General features: G+C 35.4%; 1 protein-coding gene across 1 annotated transcript in view; it reads left to right on the top strand.

Annotated features, from left to right (window-relative positions):
• Positions 1–1,586: 1,586 nt before the first annotated feature.
• RTTN (rotatin) overlaps positions 1,587–25,721 on the top strand; it is a gene marked incomplete at both ends in the record, with an annotated part of 79,312 nt that continues 55,177 nt past the window's right edge. Inside the window, 16 exons of the mRNA XM_084202696.1 lie at positions 1,587–1,617; positions 2,203–2,390; positions 3,604–3,799; positions 5,455–5,541; positions 6,697–6,775; positions 7,957–8,071; positions 8,601–8,751; positions 9,668–9,833; positions 12,304–12,485; positions 15,363–15,478; positions 17,184–17,354; positions 18,671–18,883; positions 20,102–20,214; positions 21,324–21,450; positions 22,466–22,591; positions 24,699–24,815. Of these exons, the coding sequence (XP_084058822.1) occupies positions 1,587–1,617; positions 2,203–2,390; positions 3,604–3,799; positions 5,455–5,541; positions 6,697–6,775; positions 7,957–8,071; positions 8,601–8,751; positions 9,668–9,833; positions 12,304–12,485; positions 15,363–15,478; positions 17,184–17,354; positions 18,671–18,883; positions 20,102–20,214; positions 21,324–21,450; positions 22,466–22,591; positions 24,699–24,815 (2,178 nt within the window). The remainder of the gene's footprint in view (positions 1,618–2,202; positions 2,391–3,603; positions 3,800–5,454; positions 5,542–6,696; positions 6,776–7,956; positions 8,072–8,600; positions 8,752–9,667; positions 9,834–12,303; positions 12,486–15,362; positions 15,479–17,183; positions 17,355–18,670; positions 18,884–20,101; positions 20,215–21,323; positions 21,451–22,465; positions 22,592–24,698; positions 24,816–25,721) is intronic.

The raw sequence follows: 25,721 nt of genomic DNA, 5'->3' as shown, positions 1-25,721 counted from the left end.
ACAAAGCAATGTAGTCCTAGAGTCCAGGTTACATAAAAAAGAAACCCCAAATCCTCTAATGATTCACCTCCTACTTCACCCCCTCATCGCTTTGCTTTACACGAGTCAGCAAGAGCTATTTCCAGAGTGCTAGCAGACACATCAAAGTGATATCAGCAAACACTCCATTATCACTCTAAATGTGAATTGTAAAGTAGAACAATGGTTTGGGTGGGAAGGAACCTTAAATACCATCTAGTTCCAGCCCCACTGCCATGGGCAGGGCACCCTCTACTAGAACAAATTCCTCAAAGCCCCATCCATCCTTCCTGGGATGGGACATTGTCCTAGGCTGACGTTAGGATGCTTGTATCCCCATTCGTGTGTGCTGTTTAGGCTGGGTATTATGTTCTGTGCCTTCAGGACTGGCTCTGAGGAGTGAATGTTTTGCTTTGGTTTTGCTATCAGCCGCTCCCCCACGGCTGGTGGAACATACAGATGGGACAGTGCGTGGTGCTGCTTTTGCTTTTTGCCTGGCTTTTGGCTTTGCTCTCGCTTCTTGCTTCCGTTTCACTTCTGCTTGCCCTTGCTTCTTGCTTCTTCTCATTAGTTAGCTTAGCTAAACAGTCCAATTTTTTTCCTGGACTGTTTCTCCTTTCCTGTTTGGACCTACTCGAAGCTGCTCCGGACTGGGACCTGGGAACACCGAGAGTTGGCACCCTGTGGCTACAGCAGCTGCCCCAGCGCCGGAGGGACTGATACCAGAGCGACCACCCCCAGAGAGACTTTCTGAATTTGTCATCTTTTAAAGAGTAGTGAAAGAGTGCTGTCATCCGGTATTGTTCATTTTGTGTGCTGGGGGGTGCTGTGCCTGTTAAATAAACAGGTTCTTTCCACTTCTCTCCCAGGAATCCTTCCCGAGCCGGTTGGGGGGAGGGCCCGTGTGGGTTTGCCCCCTTCCTGGAGGAGCCCCCTTTGGGGATTCTCTCCCAAATTTGCCCTAAACCACGACAGACATCCACATCATCTCTGAGCAACCTGTTCTAGTGTCTCACCACCCTCACACTAAAGAATTCCTCCCTAACATTTAATCTAAACCCACCATCTTTCAGTTTGAAGTCATTCTCTCTTTTCCGGTCACTACGCGCGCTTGCAAAAAGTCCCTCGCTATCTTTCTAGCAGTCTCCCTTCCGTACTAGGACGAATAAATCGTCCCCTGGAGTAGTTGAAGGCTCCATCCTCTCATTCTGTCACTGGTTAGTTGCCGGAGAGGAGAGGCGGGTCCCACCTGGCTACACCCCCTGCAGAAGGTGCAGACTTTGGGAGCTTTCGGGCCCTCCGCCGCCCCGCACCTCCATCCCGGCCCGCGGACCCGGCGCTCACGGCGAGGCGGGAGGCGCGGGGCCTCATGGGAACTGTAGTTCTCTGTGCTCCCGCCGGCGGGCCGCGGGGCGATGAGAGATCCCGGCGTGCTTCGCGCGCAGCGCCGGGCGGCGGGCTCGGGGCGGAAGCGGGCGAACTACATTTCCCGAGGTGCTCGGCGGGCGCCTCCAGCCGGGCGGGCGGCGGGCGGCGCGGCGGTTGAATGCGGCGGGCGGAGCGGCGCGATGGAGCTGGCGGCGCTCGTCAGGAAGCTCGGTAATGGCTCCTCTCCCTCCCGGGCCCGCCGCCTGCAGGCTTGCGGGCAGCGACAGTCTGCGGCCCGCCGCTCTGCGGGAGCCCGGCCGCCCCTGCCCGGCCTCCGCCGCCCCTCGCCGCTCTTCTGTCCGCTGCTCTTCCACTCCGCTCCCTGCGGCGGGCGTGGAGGGGGCGGCGGCGCTGCCCTAGGGGGACACGCTTCCATGAGGAAATGCCGAAGGCTTCCCCTTCAGACACGGTGCCTTTCGCTTCAGGGGGCTCGGGTAGTTCGGTTGGTGAGTTTGAGGCAGCTTTCCGTACCCATGACATACTCTGCTAGAGGTTCCGGTACCACCTTAAATCACTAGAGGCGCATTTGGCACCGGATTGTATCAGTATATCTTACAACGTCTCACCGCTTTATAATCATGCAAACACACTTGATGAGGTTGCCGCTGGTGAGTGCTAATCGTGGTAGGCATAATACTGGCAGCTTGTAAGCCGGCTTTTTTTTTTTCACTCTATCTCTGGCAGCATTCTCTCCAAATAAGAAAAAAGTTATGTCAAATAATTTTATGGGTTTCTTAATCCCTTTTTTTTGGGCAGGTCATGAACTGACAGAGATAAGAGAGCGGTCTTTGAAGACTATTCTGTTTAAACTAGACCACAACTTGATTTCTTATGCTGATCTGGTCCATGAGAAAGTGCTTTTTCGCAACCTTTTGGAGTGGTTCAATTTCCCAGTCGTACCAATAAAAGAGGAAGTGTTAAATTTTGTGAACAGTTTGATCAAGGTATGACATACTAATATTAATTTATATTTAAACTGTATGTTTTTAGAAGGCCGAAGCTAATAAAACTGGATATTAACTTGACTTTGTATTTCCATGTAATGAGATTTTCAGTGTGTTTTACAAAGACAGGAATATTGAAGCCACTGTGCACAGACCAAAATTCAAACAATTTCAGTGACTTCAAATGGGTGAGAGAGCTGAGAAGAATCGTTTTTTTCTGGGTTTCTGCTTCAATTTCTCAGCTTCTTCAGTTTCTCGTCTAGTGCTTCATTTTTGACTTGGAGCATGATTTGCAGCTAAGCATTTTGCATTGTTCCTGGAAAGTAAAGATTTGAACATTGTTGCAACTCATTTGAGAAAATGTTACAGAAACTTCAGACAGCTCAGATTTTTACATTCTTGTGTTTTAATCACTAAACTGCAACTATGCAGAGTTAAAAAACCGCCTAATCCTTGGTACTGACAAACGGATGTCAGGGTTTAACCCCAGCCAAGCCCCACACAGCTCCTTGCTCACGCCCTACTAGTGGCACTGGGGAGAGAATGGGATTGGTAAAAGGGAGAGGACTCCTGGGTTGAGGCAAAGGCAGTTTCATAGGAAAAGCAAAAGCTGCATGCACAAGCAAAGCAAAACCAGGGATAAATTCACCACTTGCCATAGGCAGGCAGGTATTCAGCCATCTCCAGGGGAGCATGGCACCCTCACATGGAATAGTGACTTGAGAAGACAAAGACCATCACTCCAAATGTCCCCCCCTTCCTCTTCATTTCACCCCCTTTATAGACTGAGCATGCTGTTGGAACTAGATGATCTTTATGGTCCCTTCCAAGCCAGGCCTTTTTGTGATTCTGTTATATGGAATATCCCTCTGGTCAGTTGGGGTCACCTGTCCTGGCTGTGTCTACTCCCAGATCCCTTGTTGGGACAGTAGAAAACCCTTTGGTTCTGTGTAAGCCCTGCTTAGCAGTAACAAAAATATCTCTTTATTATCAACCCTGTGTTCAGCACAAGTCCAGAACACATCCCTGTGCCAGCCACTGGTAAGAAAATGAATTCTACATCAGCACAATGATCTAAATGAATAAAAGCAAAATACAACTTAAGAATTTCAATTATTTTCTTTCTTCCGCCTGCTGCTGTCTATTCCCTGCCCCCATTCAGAGACCTTAAGACTCTTCAAACTAACTTTGTCAGTTATTTGTCTCAATGTAGCATCCACCTGCTGCCCAGAAAATGGTTGGAATTGGTGCAGTGGAATTCTTCTCTCAGCTTCGCTCCGATGTGGATCCAAATTTGCAGTCCTTAATTGATGGGATTGTGGACAGACTGTTCTTTCTTTCTTCTGAACTCCCTTCTAGTTCTGCAGTATGTTATCAAGCTCAGTCTCAGCCTTCAGTAGATCAACCAGGTATATTACTTGTTTTGAACTGTAATTTATTTTATATTAAAATAAAGCAAATGAAAAGACTATGAGAAGCTGATGTTTTCAGGCATAGTAGGCGAATTATTCCTGAGAGCTCAGTGAAGTGTGTGCTAATCAGATTCTGCCAGAGACAGTGTGAACGTAGCTGAATCACCTGGTGGCATTCCTGTAATGGAATTCCGTATCCATTTCCTCAGTGTATAATATCTGTTTTCTACAATGTACAAAGAGCATGACACAACTTCCAAGGACAGCTTTATGGCAGCAAGTGTGTAGCAACTTCATATAAATCTGTAATTTAGCCAGTATGCTTTGCTGCTGTACTTTGCATCATAGGCTCTAGCTTGGAAAGCAATTCAAATCCTATGCGGACAAAAAGAAAAGAAAAAAGCAATTCTTGGTCCTAATAGAATGATTTTTGAAACTACAGTAGCTGTATGCTCTATGTACTTAGTATTGGATAAGCATGTGTCGTAGAAAAATACATAAACTTTCTTTAAAATGTCACATTATGTGTGAAGTGCTATTGCTTGCATCTGTTACCTAGCTTATTATGTCTGTTACAATGATTTACATTTCTTCCTAGATGTAGTCTAACCCATTTGGTTCTCCTCTTCTGCCTTAAAAATTTTGGAACAGAGTTTGGAGGAGAAAATTACATGTCATATTATATTACCTCCTGCTTGTTGTGGGAAAGACAGTGCTGTTACAGTGTGTGTAGCACTAATGACCACACCTCTGTCACCCATGCTGTGCAGTCACAGAGATAAAAGTAATTTTTTGGTGGTTTCTGCAGTTCACTAGAACTATGTGCCTGGAGATCAATTTTTAATATTTTTTCCTTCCTATGCCCACACAAGGGCAGATTTTTACTTAATGTTTCTACTGTATGGAGAAGAATAGCCTTCTACATGTGCATTTTTAAATTATATCTTTCTGAGACTACTTAGTTGAAGTTATTTATACAGTAAATTGTATGCATGTGTGGATGGAATAATCCTAATGCTTCCTAGCAGGAGTGTTGTATTTTTCTTTCAACTTCAGTTACTGGAAAAAAATTCTGTAACCTAATAACCTGGCATTATCTAGTTTGATCCTTTGAACCAAACATTGGGGAGTCTGGGGAGATTGCTTTTAGTGTTAACATTTCCTGTGTATTTTTTTATACAGTTTGTATATGAATGACATGGGGCAAAATACATTTATACAAGAGGGCAACTTTCTAGGTGACCTAAGAAGATGGTAGAAAAAGATTTTAAGTATTTAATTAAAAAAGTTAATTTTATTACTACAGAGGTAGATTAAAGGAAAGCCGTTTATTTGGCTGTCAGTCCTCTATCAGTCTGTGTAATTGTTTTTGCTGTTGTTTGTATGGTATGCTAGTTACTGTAAAAAAATGGAGAAAAATGCACCCTTTACAGTTGCAGAATATGATTATAAAGAAAAAAATAAACATTGACACACTCTTTTTACTTTATTTTTCTGATCATCTGAGACCATTTTAACCTATTAAGGAAACTGCTTTAAAACTCAAGGGCAAGAGGGAGGTAGTTAAGGAAAAGCATGAAAATAAATTGACTTTTTTTGTGCATGTGCATTTTTTAAACTTACCCCTTTTTTTATTTTAGTTCTGCCTCAAGAGGAATTATTCACTGGATATTTTTGTCAAAGTAGAAGTCATCTGCCGCAGTTAGAAATATCTCCCAAAAGAACAGTTGGTATGTGTAGTTATAAAAGAATATGTTAATTACAGAAAGAGCTTAGAATTATAATTTAGATGGAATTCCAATACAAATGTGGATAACAAAATTGGCTCTTCTTTTTCCTTTTGTTATTCTGTGAAATCTAACACCACAGAAGCTACAATTATAATGCTTATAAGAATGACATTCATCTTAATAGATATTTCCCTTTTCCAGTAAATAGTGTAGCTCTTTGGAATATCTAAAGTACATTAAAAAGTGCTGCAATTTAAAAAAATTATTTAAATTGCCACTGTTTTCCAGGTGATCTGTGTTTCATAATCAGAAGTGGCTTAAAGGATTAAGTACCTTTTATTTCAACAAAACTTAGTCTGAAGTACCTTTCTACTTTTTAGAAAACTGGTTTAGGTGCTAGGGGAATCTTTGCTTTGTATTTAAATGACAACCAGTGTTATGCTTTATGTTTGTTTTTTTTTTTGTCAAATGATATGAAGGGTATCACTGACAACCACAGATAAATAAGTCTTTGGCAAGTCATTGCTTGTACCAGTATACTAGGAGCAGCTCACAGGAGAGTTTCTTATTTAAAATACAGTATGGTGCTGAGATCTAGATTTTAAAATATAACTTTGCAGTTACTGTAGGTAAATCACCAGTTGAGTTTTTACTAGTGTATCAACTGTCTTAGGAATTGCACAATAATTAGTACAAACTTTTAAGTTAGAAATAGCTTTAAAGTTATTTTCATTACAAAGTTATTATGTGTCATAATTTTGTAAGAACAATAATTTCCGCTGCTTGAAGAGTAAAACCATGAGGTGAATTTTCCATTTTAGAGATCATGCTAATGGGTAAAATATTCTTTAGTAGCAAATAAAAAATTATAATTTAATTGAAAGTGTGATGTGGCAGATTGAGTATTCTTCCACTAATGTGTTCATTATTTGCTAAAGCTTTCTTCAGTAAACATATTTCATTTAGATTTGGTGTGACCTTAGAGATGTTTTGGTATTTCTGAAAAATCTAAAAGCATTTGAGTTTGTACAAGCCTGCATTTACTAAAAGATATTTCTGTATAAGATAGTATATTTTTATAGGTTTTTTACTTTGCCTTGAATGTATACAATATATTATTTCTATAAAATATATTTCAAGACATCCGCTCTGGTTTTTTTGCAGTGAAATGCTTGAAATTTTCCACCTTTCCTTGGCTAACTCTGACTTCCACAGATAGACACGTTCTTTCATCAAATGAAAGGTGCAGTAATAGAAACATAACAATTTCCTGGTAGTTTTTCTTTTTCAGGAATAGTGGCTGTAAATTTCTTTCCTTCTGCCTCATGAGGTTGTTCTTGTAAGTAGCCCAATGAGCTAATTTTTGATAAATGGTCATAAAATCTCGGCTGAAGCTGGGCAATATTACTCTCCATTTTTTGTATTTAAATCAGAGTGTCTTTAGGTCTTTTGTTCATGACACTTCAGTCTGTATTTTCTTAAGCGGATCAAAGATTTCTTTCAGCTAATAATAGAACTAGCTGAAATAAAATCATTATTTACTTTACCCCCATGAACAGTTGGTAGGAGAATCCCTACTTTCAGTAGTAGCTTTAGGCCAGTAAATTTAGGTACACGCCTAGTTGAGTCATTCCAACTGTCTTTCTGCAGTGACTTTTTTTCCCTTTAATTTAGAAAAAGTGTTTGAAGTGCCCCAAGGGAGAGTTCTGTAGTTGGGATTCCTTATGAGTTGTCACAGAGCTCTGATGGATTTCCAGCATTGGGTTTTTTTTGTGTGTGTTTGTTTTTTTCCTTTTGAAAGATTTCTGAAGCTGGAGGACCTGTTTAATATTTAATTTCCTTTATGCCGGTGTATAGAGGAGGAACACAGGGTTGTAACACTGGACATATTTGATTTTTTACAGTGGTTTCAGAAACAGTGTTTTTTGAAAAATTGGAAAAAGTGAAATAGACTATCCTAAAGATTCTTATAATTTACTAATATTCATCTTAGAGAATAGCTAATAATGGAATTTCCCACTTATGTAATGCAAGTGCTTTTAAGTTATACATGAACTTTAGTAATGGAAGAAACTTTCTCACTGGTATGAGTTATCTTACTTGCTATATACCACTGAGATAATCACTAGCTTCACAGGGAATTTCCAGTAGTTCTTATTTTAATTTCAAATTCAGAATCAATAAAGTTATTTCTCTTCCTGTAACCAAATTTTACTTGTGGGAATTGAGTTTGTTCTTTATTGTATATATAGCTAAGGAATAATTCAACTGAAAAAATGATATGAGAATAGAATTACAGAGATTTTTTTCTCTTTAGATTCTTCAGTGTTGTGATTATAACTTTCTTGTAAAGACTTGTTCAGGCTAATAATTACTGGTTGGTTTTCTTTTCATTTTAATACATATTTAAATATGAACTTGTAGCTCTTTGAGAAGTAACAACCAAAGTTTAATTTGGAGTACATGTGAGCTTCTTCAGGATGTGATTATGCAAGATTTTCCTGCAGAGATCTTCCTTCAAAGGCCAAAGATTGTACAGGCAAGAATTCACATAAAGTTTAACGTTTTTATTGGTATAAGCTTTGCCAAGGATGAATTGATGCAAATGATTTAGTTTGGTTTTAAACAAAATAGTGAAACAGAAGTACCTTCATGCTAACTCCCGGTGCATAGGAAAGGGGACATTGTCTATATATTGCAGTTTTAAAGTTTTTTGCTTCTAACAATGTATATTGCTAATCACTAATGAAGTGTTTTCTGAAGTAATACTTTGTTTCTTCTGAATAAGATAAATCTGTGTGGCTGTTGTCTGCACGCCCTCTAATGGGCTCCTATAATGAAAGTGGTGACTTTATTGGAAATACAATGTGAAACTTGGCTTCTTCCTTAGGCTTGGTAGTCTTGCATTCAGTAGTGAAACAGTAGTTGAGCCTGTTTATTCTTTGCTGTGAATTTGAAAAACACTTGGAAACATTTTTGGACTATATTTAGCGTAAGACTTGCTGGCATGGTTGTTCATGACGATGATTAATGTTCAGGTCTTGATGTTGGTGGTTTTCTCTTTGCAGAGCCTTTTGTCTCTTCTAAACTTGGCTTTTGGAGGAGATGGGAGACACCAGTTGGCTTTGCAGGCTGTGTCATGCTTGCAACAGCTCTGCATCTTTTTGAGAAGTAGGCTTAACTTCCATAGAGATCCAAGTTTTTCTTCCTCAGAGCACAGTAGGTATTTTTAAGTATTTGAGATACTGTTGTTTTTACTACAGATAAAATTGTCTAAAATGACAGAAAAAAACCAAAACCAGAACCTTATAGCAAATGTAATCTTGTGAAATTGTTTTGGTGTTCAGTGCTATTAATATTAATTTAAAAACTTTGACTACTTTCATTGTTTTAAAGTACTTATTACGTTTTACTTTCCCGTGATTTCCCATTCATCAGCTTCTCCCAATATCCAATTGTTTGTATGTCAGCAGGGGAGGAATTTTTAACTGAAACTAAATTAAATCTGTAAAATAAAAGTGGGCAAAGTTTCAGAAAAGCTTTCAAACTATTAGTACTTAGCAATGTAGTTACTAATTTTATGAGCTCTGTGAACTTTCCTTTTTTTTTAATGCTTATGGCTAAAAATAGTTGAATCATTGTTTTTAATTTTGCAGTCATGAGGGCTGCTTCATAATGCTTTAAATGCTTAAATGTTGTAGCTTTAATGATGTAGATTACTTTCAACGGTCTTCTTGTTTCTATTTTGTCATCTGAATTGAGTCAAAGCTTCATTTCTATAAATTGGTAGTCTGGCTCTCTTCATAAGATTGCCCCTATATTTGGGGTCTTAATAAATGGTACTGGCTGCTAATTCAGTTATAACATCAACAAGTCCAATAGCCTTACCCAGACACTGTGTTTCTATTTTTAAAACTCAAGATTTATGATTCAGCTGGAATCTTCAGTGGTGTTTGCCTTGGAATTTGGTTTCCAAACTCTGCTGCTTGACAGTGATCAGTTGTTCTAGGCCATCAGTATTTAGATGATTTTTTTTTCCATATCCTGCCTTGGTTACTTTTACTGTTTACTATGTAGTATCTTTGAGAATAATGGATACTTCTAAGTGAAAATATGTTCTTTGTGTTACATAAAGGCACAGCTTCCCAGAATTCATCTATATCTTACTGTCAAGAAGCAAGAGGTGCTCCTCGTTCTCAGAATCCATCGCCTGGAAGCAGCAGTCCTCGGCCCTCTGTAATTGGACGGACAGTTCAGCGTCCTAGAGGAGATGGTCAAGATTGGGATGCAGTATCTTCTAGGTGAATGAAACAGAAAATAACTTACACTTCAGTTAAAAACTTTTTAATATAGGATTATATTATCAGCTCCTTGTCAGTGTGTGGATTGATGCAATGGTTTTGGTAACTTGTGAAGATTCAAGCCGTGTTTATGAATTAAACCTATCTTGAAGTGGTGTTCAGAATACATAAAAATATTACCACATTTTGTACCCGACCACCATTTTAAACAAAGTCTCTTCCTATCAACTGTTATTGCTTGTGCATGTATTTGTAAGACACAGAAAAACATATATTCAGTCTATTGCTGGAAAGTCAGGGATTTTTCTTTTTTTCAGCAGATGACCTCATAAGTTCTTTTAAGTGGAATGGCCATCCTGTAGGTAACAGTATATAGTATTGTAAAAAATGCTATGCTGTATAAAGATTTCTATTGAAGTCTTTAAAATTTGTTGTTAAATGTGACAACAAATTTCAGTTCTATAACATGTAAATATTTGACTCTTATATGAAATTATACCCTCAAAATGTGGGACTTTTTGTGTGTGGTTTTGTTGCTTGTCTTTGCCCAACTTAAAGCTGCTGTTCAAGTACCAATGTCTTCTAGTATGTGGGATTTTAAAAATCCTTGTAAATCTGTGTGCTTGTTGGTAGTTCATTTGAGTCTCTGTGATGTATGGGCTTAGTGATTGAGTACCTCCTAGGTATTCAAATAGACTGTGATCAGAATAGCTCACTTGTAAATATATCTTGACAGTCATATTAAAATGTTATTTTTATTGAAGTCTAATATATTAATTTTTATCATGTAACTAATATGGCACTGTCAGTGAATTCCAGGCTTTATGCCTTCTAGGCCCCGGCCATTTTCTGAAGCTGAACAGTTAACATTTTAATAGCAGCTGGTGTATATTGTGGAAGAGAGAATGATGGCCTGGCTGTCAGTCTAGAAATGGAAGCTGCATAAGAATAAGTACCAGTTCAGGCAGTGATGAGACTTCTAGAAACCAGGGAGTGCTAGCTAATAGGGTCATTTATGACTCCTCACCTTTATCTTCTTGCATCCTGTGTGCTGCAGTAGACCTGCCCACAAATCTCATTTCTTACAAAAATATAATCTAGCCCAGAGGTAGTAAAAAGAACAGCATGATGTTGAATAGAAGATATCAGAGAGAGAAATGACAGTAGTGTTGCTCTGACATTTCTGGTTTTGATAAGGAAGAGCTGCTTTTAGTGAATCTTGTCTTTTCTTACATAATTGTAATGTAAATGTGTTTATTGCTATTTATTTGTATATTGTTATTCTATATGTAACTCTTCTTTTCCTTCTTCTTTAATCTTGAGACTCTTCAATCTATCTGTTTGTCTGTTTCAAATTCTGCCTGGAAACTTAACCTTTCCTCTTCTGAATTGTGTTTGTGATTGATACCTCTCCTTCCTTTTCCTCTGGTAAGTTCAGCCAAATCCAAACTACATATTGGTGAACTCTTCTGTTTTGATTGTATGTTTTCTGTTGACTTCTTAATCAGTTGGCATTTAACTTTTTCTAGACATCTTTTACATTTAATTAGACAATAGAATGTAACACAGTCATGTTACAATTCAGTTTCTTCAGCTGTTTCAATAATAAAAAAGGGAACCACTCAGTTATAGGTCATACAGCTTTTTAAAGGAAATCAAGATTGCTAAACATTGTTTGGGATAAGAAAACTTTAAAAATATGTTCTGGTTTTTCTTAATTATAATGCTGATAGTGGAATTAAATTATTGTTGAAAACAAATGCAGTTATGAACCATATGTTGTTCATAATAGATGAACTGTATATACTATATTTAATGATATATTCATATGCAATAGATCAAATATTTAATAATTTTTAAAATGTCTATAATGTAATAGCATTCCATATACTTTTCAGTATATACTTGATTCCATTTAGGACTTTCTTAGACAAGGAAATACTTCCTGTTTTACAGTGGATAAGGTAGTCCTAAGGAGTAAACAGAGCTCATGCTTCTTAGTTTTCCTTCTAAGGATTCTTGTGGCTAGCTATATAGAATGATTTTAATATAGTAAGTATAATTCAGCCTGAAATTTGATTTAGTAAGTTGTGTTGCTTCAAGCCACTGATAGATTTTGTTCATTAAAAAAAAATTCAAATAAACTGATATTTCTCATGCAATATTGTGTTCGTTACATGTGTATTTCTTCCAGTACAGAGTGCTAAGTGATTCTGAAGATGATTGCCAAAACATTTGGCATTCACTTGTGGTGCTACCTGTTCTGACATTTAAAAAAAAAGCTAAACAAAATCTCCCTCTTCTTGCAACACTGGTAGATAGTAGAGAACATTTGGGATAGGAGGAAGGATACACTTAAGGCAGAAGTCATGAAAATACTTCATGCTGTTTTTAACATCTGTATGTATGTGTTTTCTCTTTGCAAGAGTTAATTATGTTTCTTTTTTTTTTTCTTTTTTACCTTTTTAAGTGGAAACAGTACTCAAGCAAATGCAAACTCCAGAATCTCTCTGCATTCCCCATTTGACGTAGGACATATTGACCTACCAGATGCTGAAAATGAGAACACTTTGGAATTACAGATGAAGCAACTTAGCCTACCTCAGTTCTGTGTTTCCGTCTTGGAAAATGCAATACCTCTTCTAAGAACAGGTGAGAAATTTCTCAGTTAAGTATTTAACTTGCATATCTTTCCCATCCTTAATACAAGATACTCTTGAGAAGTTGGTTGATGAGGTGAAATAAATGAGGCACAGATGACTACTGATGTACTGTTGCTAGTTGCAACAGATCTTTTCTAGAGACTTTGTTCAGGTCACAAAGCTTGAATCTTCTGATTGATTTCCAGAATTGCTGCGGAACTTTTAAGTGTTTTTTACAGACAGTGGCAGGCAGTCAGTGTGTGGTGGAAAAATGGTGTGTCAGGATAAAATGTCATTCAGGAAGATGGAAAAATAACCACTTTTAACCAGAGGTGTTCTCCAAAGGACCTGTTTAAGCATAGAGTTTTTCTCCCGTTGAAGAAATAATAAACAAAAATTCTGGTGAAAGTCTTGCTTTTATTCTTACAAATGGAGTAACAAGTGATTTAAGAAGCATAAGTAATGATAGTCTAATTGCACATTTTAATTTATAGAGGTTCTAAATTGCAAAGCCCTTTTGGAGGACAATCTTTTTGCTCTAAGGTTGTCTAAAATGGTATTTAGCTGTAAAATGTAATGTAATTCAAAACAGGTATTGGTAAATGTGGTCAGGGTTTCAAATGTAGGAGCTGGAAATGTGCATCTATGGCTAGAATACTAAAAGCTAGAGGCTTCAACTTACAAAAAATTTATGAAATGTGTATGAAAATTATTCAATTCTTTTTGTTTTGTTATGAACCACTCAAATGAATTAAAGTTTTGTTTTTCCCTTTCATAATAGTGATATTTAAATATTAATTAGTCACAAGCACATTCATGACTTCTAGCATCTTTTATTTATAATGTAAAACTGCAGAAAATTTATTTTCTATCTTTTCCATTTCTGGCGCCTGTCACTTCAAATCTGCAGAGTTAAAAGATAATTTTTCTACATTTCAAGGTTCTTTCTTTCAATTTTGTAATAGAATTGAAATAGTTTAACTTTCTGGAAAAGTGGACCTGTCTTTGTTTATCTTCCCCTTAGTTTTTTTACACTTATTGAACTTTCCTTGGTGATATTTCTTCATTCTTCCACTGTGCTGTAATGAGACACAGATTGTAAGGAAACTAGTATTTTTATCCTGTTCCTGTTGATCTGAAAGCCTGTGATCTGAAGGCACACTGTGAGACAGTGTGATATTGTGAGACAGTAACACACAGTTTCTCATGTGGTTATTTTTTGGGCTGTTATCTTTAGTAAAATCAACAGGCATTTTTATGAACATTATTATCAACTTATATGGTATAGTGTAGATTTTAGATGTTTTAATTACTGGGTAAAGGAAAAACCAGTAAGCTTATTGTAAAATTTGCTGCCTTTTATTTTGCAATATTATGTGTATTTTACTTAAGCCTAAATTCTGTTCCTTGTGGAGATGTTCACTGAAATTTGTCTTCCTATCTGCTGATCTGCCTTGTAAGCAAAGTCATTGCAGAAATCGGTAGTGGTGTGGGCTTGTTTTGGTTTTGTGGGGGTTGTTTTCGGGACTTTTTGGATTTTTTTTTTTTAATTGAGAGATTTATTAAGTTAAATTGGCCTAAAACCAATGGAAAGCAGAACTTCTGTGAGATAAGTAAAACCAAGCTTTCAAAAAGTCTTTGTGCCATTTTCTGTCACTTCTCACCTGAAGCAGGTCACTGAAGCTACAAATTGCAGAAGCTGTGGTCATTATCACTACACATCTAGTCACATACAGAGATAAAATTTTTTTCCTCAAGTATATCAACAAGGCTTCTGCAGTCTGTAAAATTTACAAGAGAAAAGTCCACAAAGAAATTAATGTTTAATTATAACAAACAAGTAGATCTTTATCTTTTTTAAACAGATTTTGTTTTGAGTGTTTTGAAGAATGCAGAATTTTTATCTTAGTTAAAAGATACATTGAAAATTCAATGCTGTTGTGTGAAATCCATCTATGATTTTAAATAGAAACATACCATCAACAAGTAACTAAGCCAACAGTTGCACTACATTGATTATTTAAGGGAAACTGTCACTGTATGGTTCCTTAAGATGTCAGACAGTTTTGGCATCTTCACTTGTGTGAGGTTGAAAATATTTGGTCTGGTTCCAGATATTCTGCCTTGTTCTTCAGAAAACCTTTTAACTCCTCTGTTTTCTCATTATCTGGGTACATTAGAAGGAGATTTATATTTGTAGTAAATGTAGGCTGTAGATTTCTCAGTTGAGGCCAAGTTTCTTTGTGGCCACATATTCAAACTTAAAGTTGTACAAAGGATAAAAGTTACCAATGAACCACATTAGCCTTGTTATTAAGAGACACTCAGAAGAAGAAATGAAAATTAATAAATACCAGCCTACAAGCAAAGGGGAAACTGTTAAAGAGAATTGTGCAAGTAGCTTAAGTGGGTATTCCTCTTTGTTTTTTTAAAAGATCTCAAATAAAATAATCTGTGAAGAAAGTCACTCCTATACCAAAAACACAGATCAATGGGAATAGGTAATATATACAGAAGATTTGTAACAGATGCTGTCTGGATGGGGGAAATTAGTGACTTTATTATGAACTTTAAAAAAGTCTGTAATCAGATTTACAGCTGTAGTAAAGTTCATTATTATTTTCTTAAATAATTTTGCGATAGGTTTTAGAGAAATTGAGATTTTTTCTAAGTATACGATTGCTTTATCTGTTGTGTCTTTGGCTGGTTCTTGTCTTCTCTGATTCAGAGCTATTAGTGGTTGAGGACAGTTAGCATTAGTTCTTTAGAAGCATAGGAAAATTTAAATACCAGAATTTCATATGAGGAATAATCTCTTGTTTATGGTGGTGTCTTCTGAATATAATATTTTGTCTGTTTGAATTTTTCCTCTCATTTGTGTTGGTAGGCAGTAGGAGAGTGACAATGGAAGTTCTTGAATTGCTTGTTGAAGACATGTCCCTTATTGGTGATGCTATTTCTGAAAATGTTTGGGAAGATGACAGCCTTTTTGCATTGGAATTGGTAAGATTCTTCAGGTTTTGATCAGCCATATTTTTCTCCTTTGATAAGCTTCTGACACCTTCTGCAGCAATTCATATAGCTAAGCTTCTGCTGAGCTGTGTGTTTGAAAATTTTAAGTAGTTTATTACTAGTTCTATTGATGGCACTTTGTAAAATGTAAGTTCTTTTACCAGGCAATACTTGGAGTTTCACCTCAAGAAATTAAGCAGCCAGTGAGAGAAACACATGTAGGAAAGGGAAACTGAGGGAAAAGCACTGACTACAAATGTTGGACACCAATTTGATGTACATAACAACTTTCCCTTTCTTTACTCCTTATAAACTATCTGCTTAAAATTAGGGAGATAACTGTTCAGATCCAAGACTGGAATTATAAGATACATGCTGTCCATTTCCTACACAGGAACTATAGATTGCCCAAGTTTCAGGTATCTTAACAATGTTGCTTAGCTGGGAAAGAAAAGAGAGGCCTTTTTGGCCCAGCAGAGATTCAAAGCATTAAGGTGCTGTTGACTAAATATTTTAAGTTGCTGAGCGCAGTTGAGAGTTGTTATATACATGAATTATAAAATAAGTGAAAAGATAAAATGATTATGACTTGCTTTTTTGAAGACAAGTGAAAGCTGAAGCATAAGCTGGCATGGCTCAGGAATGTAACAAACATACCAGAGTTGCAGACTGAAACTTGTCTAAAGACTTGAATTAAATGTACTCTTACATGCAGTTGACTTGTTAGAATTCGTGGAAAATACCACTGAATATGAAACAATAACAGCTGCAACATTAATTAATTAAAATATTGCTTTAGGCTTTCCTATTCTCAATTTTATAATTGTTAATATTTAAATTTATAGGACCTATTAGTGAATGAGAATTTTTTCTTTGAATTTAATCTTCCAATCTATGAAAATCTATTATAATTGATCACCAACATATCAGTGCTGAAGATTCCTTGCAGAACATTAAATCTCGGAAGCTTAATGTCTCTTAATCTACTTGTTTTATGATCTGAATCAGTATATTTCATTGCTTATAAGTATGTCAGACTACAGAAGGATATCTTATATGTATACCATACTGATTATTATTAGTAGGATACTGTTTGTTTTCAGGCTACTAATAAACAAACCCCTGCAAATAAGGTGGGTAATGGTACACAGTTATATTGTTTTTTTTCAAAGGAGGGGAGAGAAAGAAAAAGGTTTTGCTATTTCCTTTGAGAATCAATAGGGATAAAAAGCTCTTTGATGTTTTCAAAGTTACTGTGAATAGGTTTGGGAAGAGTTTTTTTTAAAAATAATTTAATTTTAAGGTAAAGCTTTATTAGCAGGTTCAAAACAGGACTTAATATTTCCTTATTAAGATTGAACTTCAAAACAAGTAAAATTTCAGAAGGTAAAAAGTATAGTGAGCAGAAATAAAGCTGGTGGGGGGGAGAGAGAAAAGTGGGAGAGGAAAGGGGAAGGAGCAACCAGGAATGGGTAATTATTGAGCGAAGTATTCAGAACTAATAGTGAAAGTAGACTGAGGTCTGGGACTAATGCATAGGTGACAAAAACATTGCTATGTATTTTGCAGCATTTATGCAATTTTACCTTATGTGGCATAATTGTGCTGATGATGCTGCAGGTGCTGTGTAAACACTGTAAATTAACAGTGATGTTTCATTTTTTTCTAATTATTGTATTTCTGATTTTGTTTTCAGAGAGACAAATTGCTTCTGGTCTTGGGTTTGCTTGGAGAAACTATATTATATCACAAAAGCAATATAAGTACAGAACAGCCTAAGGTGATGCTGGTGCATCACAGAATGGCATTTATTAGTATTTCACTCTTCACTGTTAGATTGCTCCAAGTACTTCTCCCTGTAGAAAAGGTATGTCATCACTAATTATTGAGTGATTGTCTTTTGGTTTTGCATTTTAAGAGAGCAGTAAGAGATACTTTCCTCAGGGATGAATACTGAGAAAATAGGCCCTTGGACAGAGAAATTAATCTGATTTGCCCTGGGTGATACATAATCACAGATGGCAACTTTGTCCATTCTTCAGTTACCAGTGTATTCTGCAGACTACAACTCTTAAAAAAAAAAAAAATAAAACCAGAACATTTTTAATCCAGTTTTTAAATGAATTTTTGAAATTCAGTATGCTTTTTCATCCTGTGGTGTTTTTTTTCTGATATGATGTATGGTCTGCAAGGCTCTGCTGCCCCCTGCTTGTTTGTAGTATGCATGCAAGTAAGAGTAGGATTATGTAACATGTAAAAATCATCACTCTTATTCTGATGGAATGTAGTATGATGAATTACATTTTGTAAATTGGAGTGATTTTAACTGTTCTTTGCTTCGAGTACTCTTTTAAAATTCTGTTGTAGCTCTTGGGGTTCGGGTTTTTTGTTGGTTTTTTTAGTGGGGAGGGTTTTGGGGTTTTTTTATTTCAGTTGGGAAGATCTAATGAAGTTTTTGTAAGGTGGAAAGTGTTAGATGTGTAAACCTGAATCAGGTTTAATTTTTTTGGAACAGTTTTTAGTAGAATGTAGCTTTTCCTACACATTAGTTAATCGGATTAGAAGATTTTTTAGTAATTTTCAGTTACAGAGTTTTTGTCACAAACATTAAGTCTTGTACCTGAAAATAAGTGTAGAAGTACTAATCTAATGACTTTTCATAGTTTTTGTCTTTTATGTTCTTGTGTACCTAATGCAAAATTTCCGTTCTGTGTATAACAGTTTGAACAAAGTTACTGTATTTGAGGTCAAAATTTAAGTTGAAAGCATGTACACTTGCAATTAAAAATAAAAGAAAACACCCAAAACAGCAAGAAAAATCCCAGTCCTGAGTTTGCAATATGACCATGTGGAATTGTAGTCAGCTTTTTTATGGTGGTTTGTGTACTCTTTGCCATCTCGTGGTCAGACAGTGAATTGACTCCGGCCAGCAGTGTGCCGTGCCTGAATCATACACAACTTGTGTGGCTGGTTGCAGGTCTGATATTAGGAGCAACATCTCAGTAACTATCACTTTTAATGAAGAAAAAACAATTCTTCATATAAAAATTATTTAATGAAATGTGTTTTCTAGATTTTAAGTAGCAGCAATAATGATTGTACTTGTTGAATGACTGCAAGTGCTATTGTTGATTTTACTGTATTTTCAGGCTGTTATTCTGACAGTTGCTTTCTTTTTCAAAGGCGAGTAAAGTTACACAAAAGAGTTTGCTGAGTGCTTTGTTCCTTCTCTCACTGGATATGTCATTCTCCTTGGAATACCCAAGCATGCATGAATCCATTGCAGCCTATCTGGAGCAGATGAGTACTGAGAACTACAGTATTTATAAGCAAGTTTCAGAAGCTGCATATTCGATTGAATGCACTTGTAGCTTTATGGTTGAAGTTCATAAGGAGGTGTGAAAATTTATTATATAAAATATTCCCAGTAGGCAAATTTCTTTCCTTACTTTGTCTTCTCTCTATTAAAATCTAACATAGCAGAGGAAGATCCCCATATTCTGTATCATGCAAGGTGTAGTTAATTTATATTTGTTTTCATTAATACTAGTCATGATGTTGATGACAAATCTTATCTGAAGTAAAAACAAAGAAATAAACAATTGGAAATTGAAAGTGGGCACAGGACCTCTTAGGGGCAAAGAAAGAAGTAGCAGCAAATACTCTGCTTATTTATACAAACATATACATATATATCAATATATATCTTGACATATAATACGTGTTTATTCATATAATACACTATTTTTTAAATCTCTATTAAAATATATAGTGTGGGTGTATGTATGTTGTCCAGGAGTTAAATATATCATTCAGAAAATTTTAAATCCCACTTACTTTGGCAAGTGCAGCTTTAATAAACAATACTAAAGCTGCACTGGCTGGGGTTTGTGTTTCACTTTGTTATGAAGACAACTGCTTTATTAGTTAAGAGATTCTAGCACAGTACTGAAATATTCTTCTCTATTATCTAAATGGATAAGCAATTTTGCACAATACTGGTTCCATTGATACTGATACAAATGAATAACATACAGAATATAAATATAGCGCTGTCTTAAATCAGAGTTAATCTATCCTTTGTCTAGGCAGGTTCTGAAGTTAATAGAAGCAATACTTTGCTCATAAAATGCTCTTTACAATGAAATTTACTCCATCAAATTTAAGTGGCTTATGTTTAATGTATTTGGTAAGCAAATATGAAGACATATGTACTTAAATTAAAAAAAAATCTAACTTGTTTATTTATAGTGGTATGTTTAAAGTTTAATAGTTAAATCTTTTAGTATGCTTCTCTCACATAAAATGCATATTGATTAAAAAATAGTGATTTGAATAGTGTTAAAGTGTTCATGCTGTGAAATGTTAGACACATTATTCCTACTGAGTTTAATAGAAGTTTATTTGCACTCAGAAGCTGAAGGGCTTTCAGCTCCCCAGAAAAGGTTCTAAATTTTTTTTTGTTGGAATGTATTGGATTAGTTAATTATAAACTTCTCTGTGAAAGACTGAACAAAATTTTGATAAATTTGGAAATACTATGCAGTAATATTGGATACTTTTAATTTTACTAATTTTGTTAGTTTCAGTCTTTCTCTTCATTTTACTTCACAGGGGGACAAGAATCTTTCTGAATTACTAGAATTGGCAGATCAGGCTTTGAGTAGTCTACCCTTCCACCTACACTTTCCCTTGCTTCAAGAATGCATTCACATATGCTCAAATATGTGAGTACATTACTATTTAAAACTCTGCTTGAGAAAATGTGACTTGTTTTTTTGTGGATAAGGTTTCTCAAATAGGAGCTCACTTCTTTATTCCTTGTAGGAACAATTATTTTCTTTTAGCCATTGAACAGACTGATTAGTGCCATTCTGTGGTGGATTTCTTGAAAACTACATTTCAGTTGCTAAAAAGTTAATTATATTCTATGTACGAGCTTTTATGATTTTGTGCGTAAAGTATGTGATTTATAAGGAAGCAATCTCAAACACTTTGACTTGTCTTTGAGTTTTCTTGAAAATCCTTTGCCCTATTTGTATCGTTTACTTTTATTTTACTTTCAGGAATCCTAAAGGACTTCCTTTATTATAGATGCTTTATATTGCAACATGGAATCTCATTTATTAAACAGCCTATTTTTATTGCTTTTGCGATTTTTCCATGTCTCTAGTTAGAGAATAAGTAACCTTATGGTGCCTGAAAAAGTTCTTGAAGAACAAAAATTTAATTATATACTGATTCAGAACTTGACTTTTGGGATTTTTTTCAAAGGAGACTGCATTTAAGAGCTGTCCAGTAAATGTTCTAAATGATGAAATGTATAAATGTTTTTCAATGTTTAGAACTTTTAGAATTTATTATTTTTTGGTTGACGTTTCAGGCAATAGGAAATTCAATTCTTTAACTAATATCAATTCCCTTCATGATAGTGAGATGGACTTTAACCTCTATACTAAATCTGAAACCACAGATGTTTTTTATAGTCATATATATGATCAAATATGTCTACTGAAGCACAATAGAATTTTATGTTTTGCGATGAACATCAGTGGTTTTTAGGCTCATAATTCTGATGAGAGAATTTTGAAAAACTATGATCTTTGATTACCTACATGTTTAAAAGAATAAAAATAAAAATATACAAACACAAAGACTGATACTATGATTTTGGCAAATATGTTGTCATCTCTGAACTTTTTACTGTTTTCCAGAATGTATACCATTGCAGGAAGTATTTTTCAGAGATTATCCTAAAATGTAACAAGAAAATTTTTGTAGGCATCTTTAGGTACTGTAAAATAAATTGGTTTAATTAACTATTTTTCATTTTTAGTTGGAAGTCTGCTGAAGCCAACTCATTGCTTCAGGCGAAGGGTCAGAAGTTGCTTCTCCATCTATTGTCTCATCCTTTGTTGAATATAAAAGCGGAAGCCTATCACTGCTGTTTGGAAGTGGTTAAGGTTTGAATTAATGCTTACTTAACACTCGTGGTGTTGCACTCAATAATGCATGTTATATGGTTTTGTCATTAAAAGCATTCTTAATACAAATTCTCTTTACTGTGTTATATGCTGAAAAATCAGCGTAAGCCTGGGCTTGCAGTTTGCTGTTACATTCTTGGTATTAAATCTACTTGGTTAGGTTAGACTTCAGGTGCTGCACTTAAAAATGATGTAAAGAACATATAAATCCTTTTATATACTCCTAATATTGTTTGTTGTTTTGTTTTCTTTGGGTTTTTTTTCCCTGTTCTGGAGCTGTGTTGTGCATGTCTTGTTTTTTTTTTACATGGGTATTTTGTGATGGCCTTAGTTTTTTGTAATGATAGCCCAAGGGATAAAGAGCATGAACTTCCTAGAAGTATGGCATGAACTTCCTGAAGGTATGGCTGTACCCTATTCTGGGAATGGCAATGTCATATTATCGGGTCATTTTGGATATTCCGTAATATTGGCCCACAAAATAAAAATAATTTTTGTATTTTGATATAATACTTGAATTAAAGTTTAATTTCCTGTAATGGATACAATCTATACCTAGTGTGCTTGTAGCACAATCCGCTAATGTATAAATATGCCGGAGCTAGTTTCTCTGAAAAAAACCCCTATCTCCACTGAATTACACTTGTCTCTTTTTGCCAGCCTGTTTTACATTTTTCTTATTTTAATCTAATGCCAAACGTTGTCTTATTTAATGTAATATACAGGTTTTCAAATTTATTTTCACAATTATTCAAAACAAAACCAAAATTATTTTCTGTTTCTTAGTCCTGTGTAGTAACAGGAGTTTTCAATCAGTGATACAAACAGATTGTGTTTCCTCCAGGGCTGTCATGTTTAGCTTTCAAAACTGGTCTTCCAAAGTGCATGGAAAAAGTCTTTTACTGCATGACAGTTTTGGTCTGTCTATAAAACAAGATGTGGTAGTGGAGACTGACTTGAATTTTTAAACTAACCAACTTTTTTTTTACTGAAGGACTGTCTAGGTATCCATAATATTGCAAAGCCCGTGCCTTCAATCTGCCAGGGAGTACATTTTCTTCTGCACCCTAAAGTGTTGTATGAAATCTGTACATTTGGCCTTCAGGAAGATAAGAATGAGGTACGGTCTTTTCTGGCTGCATTTGTAAGTTGGTGTGCACACAGAGTAGGTGTTGATATTCTCCATAGTGGTCTAATGCTTACCTGAAGTTTTGACCAAATATGGTTTCTTGTATACAGAAAAGATATGCAAATAATAAGGTTGTAGTAAATGGAAACCAAATATGGTTTCTTGTATACAGAAAAGATATGCAAATAATAAGGTTGTAGTAAATTTTTTAATACAGTTAAATCAGAGACAAGGTAATATGTGAATAGGATGCTATTAACTGTAATAAATACCAAATTAAAAATTGAATATGTTTTTTTACTTTTTGCCTGTAATATTAAGCCCTAGTAAAATGTTTGTATGATGAAAAAGTATGTATGGTGCTTCACATTTATGGGAAACATGAACTTTGAAGTCTCAAGTTTTGTAAAAGTGGGGTAACCTCTGCAATGGCTGAGGAACAAAAAGACAATTTAAATCTGCAAGTCTTTGCTATAAAATTGTATTTCACCACCACAAACACCTGTATTTAAATATAGTAACTGGAGTAACATAGAAGTGTTCTATTATGTAGAATAGGACCAAATTTCCATTGGGTTCATTTATATGCACGACTGCTTAGCATGTGTCCACTAGCCTATAGAGCTAAGTAGGGAGTTGTGAGAGGACAATAAAGTTACTTATGTTCTTTATGACAACTCCTTTATACCTGATCTATAGCATCCCTACAGTCAGAAAGAACATTGATTACCAAATTATTTATATATTTTTAGCTTCTCTTCTGGAATGAGATTTTTTTTTTTTCAGTACTATGCACAGTTCCATTTAAGAGGGATTTTTTTACATGTGAGCATTTTAAAGAGAGAAATAAAATGTCTTTGAGAATGTGCTTTATGTTTATGCTTTGAATGTAATTTATCTTTGGCAAGGAAAGCATTTTTTTTGGCTACTCTGTTGGATATGTCATTTAAAAGACTGAGAGTTTTCTATATTAGTGGCTGTTCAAGCAAAAGAAATAATTTCAATTGATGCTGAATTAAAAGAGTCAGAGATAGTGCCTATTTACAAAATTGTCACTTTTTTTTTCTACCTTATAGGGTGTTTTTATTATATTTCTAACAAAATAGATAAAGAACATCGTATCAAAGTATTTTTTGATTTATATTACTTCTTGCTGTATAACTGCTGTTTAAGTGTTCATAAAGTATCAGTTTAATCTTTAGGCATGTGACATTGAGAAAAAAATTGACAAGAACCTTGTATTTCAAGTTAGGCTTGATATTTGCCATATGATTCTATAAAGACAGTCTTTCTCTAAAGATAGGTTTGAGTGATATTATTAAAGGCTGTCCTTGTTGCCTGGGGTGAGAAGAGGTTTAGCTCTGGCATAAAATGCAGAGTTTTAGCTTCTGAAGGTAGGTGATTTCACACTAAATAAGGAAGAGTTAATTCTGATAAGCTGGGCTTTTTTCCTATGCTCCCATTGCATTAATAATTTTAGCTCGTAAATACTCTAATATTGCATGTTATGTAGATTATATACTGGATATATTAATGCAGTGTAAGTGCTGTATCATATTCCTTTTTTGGTTTTGATAGAGAACTTCAGATGAATTATTATGCAGCTTGAAATATTCAGTAGCCTTCTTAGTTTGACTCTTTGCTTCAGGAAAGTGAATTGGCCACATAACAAGCTTTAAGTCTCTTGTCTTTCTGTGTCTTCAGACAGGGAATAAAATGGCCCAGAAAGGCAAGGTCAGGAAAGAAAAGAAACAGAATTTCTTTTACCTGCAGGATAGAGGGACCAATAGGTGTAGAAGTTTTAAGTAATTTTATTTCAGTAATTTTATTTTGTCTTTTATTTCAGAAAAGACAATCCAGAGTTCTAAGGAGAAAATGATTATGTGCTCTTTAGGCAGAACTATTTGTATGTTTTCTCTTGGAGGCTTTTCGAACAACTTAATATGGAGTTGAACTGACAATTCAAGTGTAGCAATCTTCAGTAACAATATTTTGTCTTTGAGACATTTTTATATAACATTTGCAATTACGGCATTGAAAACTGACTTGGACACATCGGTGGTTGCATTAATGTTTTGTTTTTTTTGTTATTGATCAGGTGAACTCTACAGCCAAGGCCATTCTGATCCATCTGTTGCAAGGACGGTTAATGATGGAAGCATTGACTTGGAACAAGTTTATTGAGGCCCTCTGTCCCGTTATTCCTGTTTTACAGGTACTTCTAAGTGCTTTAATCTGAATTTGATGTATGCAATCATGTATATCAGGTTAAATAACAGATAGAAGTAGCAGATGGAAAATAGATAAACAGTAGAATACCTACAGATTTGTTCTATTAAGTGTCAAATGGAGAAAGATTTTATAGGCATCCCAATATCAGTAAAGTTTGTTTAGTACATTGAATTTGCAGACACATTTGAGCCTGGTATTACTTATGCATGAAATTTGGATGTTGTAGCACAAATGAGCCAGTACTGACTGGGGCTTAAAAGGTTTGAAGATATGAGTGGATAATGCAAGTACAGATTAAAGCATTCATAATTGCTGGAATGTCCCCCATGTCTTAAATTTGAAAACTGTAGCTTCTCTGTAATAATAGTTTTCTGATCAAATACATACTCAAAAAATAGCAATCAGTCTAAGCTAGATTTTTAGTATTTTTAGATATTTGTTTTTTCGTGGTTTTGTTTCCAATATTGTAGAAGTATTCCTTTAGCCTTAGTCTTCATGTTTTCAGCAATGTACAACTTTAATTTTCATTGTTTTTACTCTCAGCTTGATCTAAATGGAACTTTTGCCTTTCTCAGTTGGATTTTCAGCATAATTGCTTCATCTGGATTCTTTACTCTTCTTTTACTAGTATTTGAAATTTCCTTATTGTGGTCTGCCCTTAGTGTTCCAGATTATTTTGCTGCATTTGCCTGGTATTTGTTTTTTTGCCTTATTTCTCTCTTAGCTGATAAATTCAAGTATACCTTTTGTCTTCATTTTCCCCCAAAAAATCACACTCAATAATTATACCAACCTACTTGTTTCCCTGCTGTGTGTTCATTAGTTGCCTGCACCTCGGTATTGCCCTAAATTGAAAAGTTAGCTTATATAACTTTACCCTGTATGCAAG

This window comes from Fringilla coelebs (assembly GCF_963513975.1).
Source record: "Fringilla coelebs genome assembly, chromosome: 1".
Classification (NCBI taxonomy): Eukaryota; Metazoa; Chordata; class Aves; order Passeriformes; family Fringillidae; genus Fringilla; species Fringilla coelebs.
This window is presented reverse-complemented; position numbering and strand designations above follow the sequence as displayed.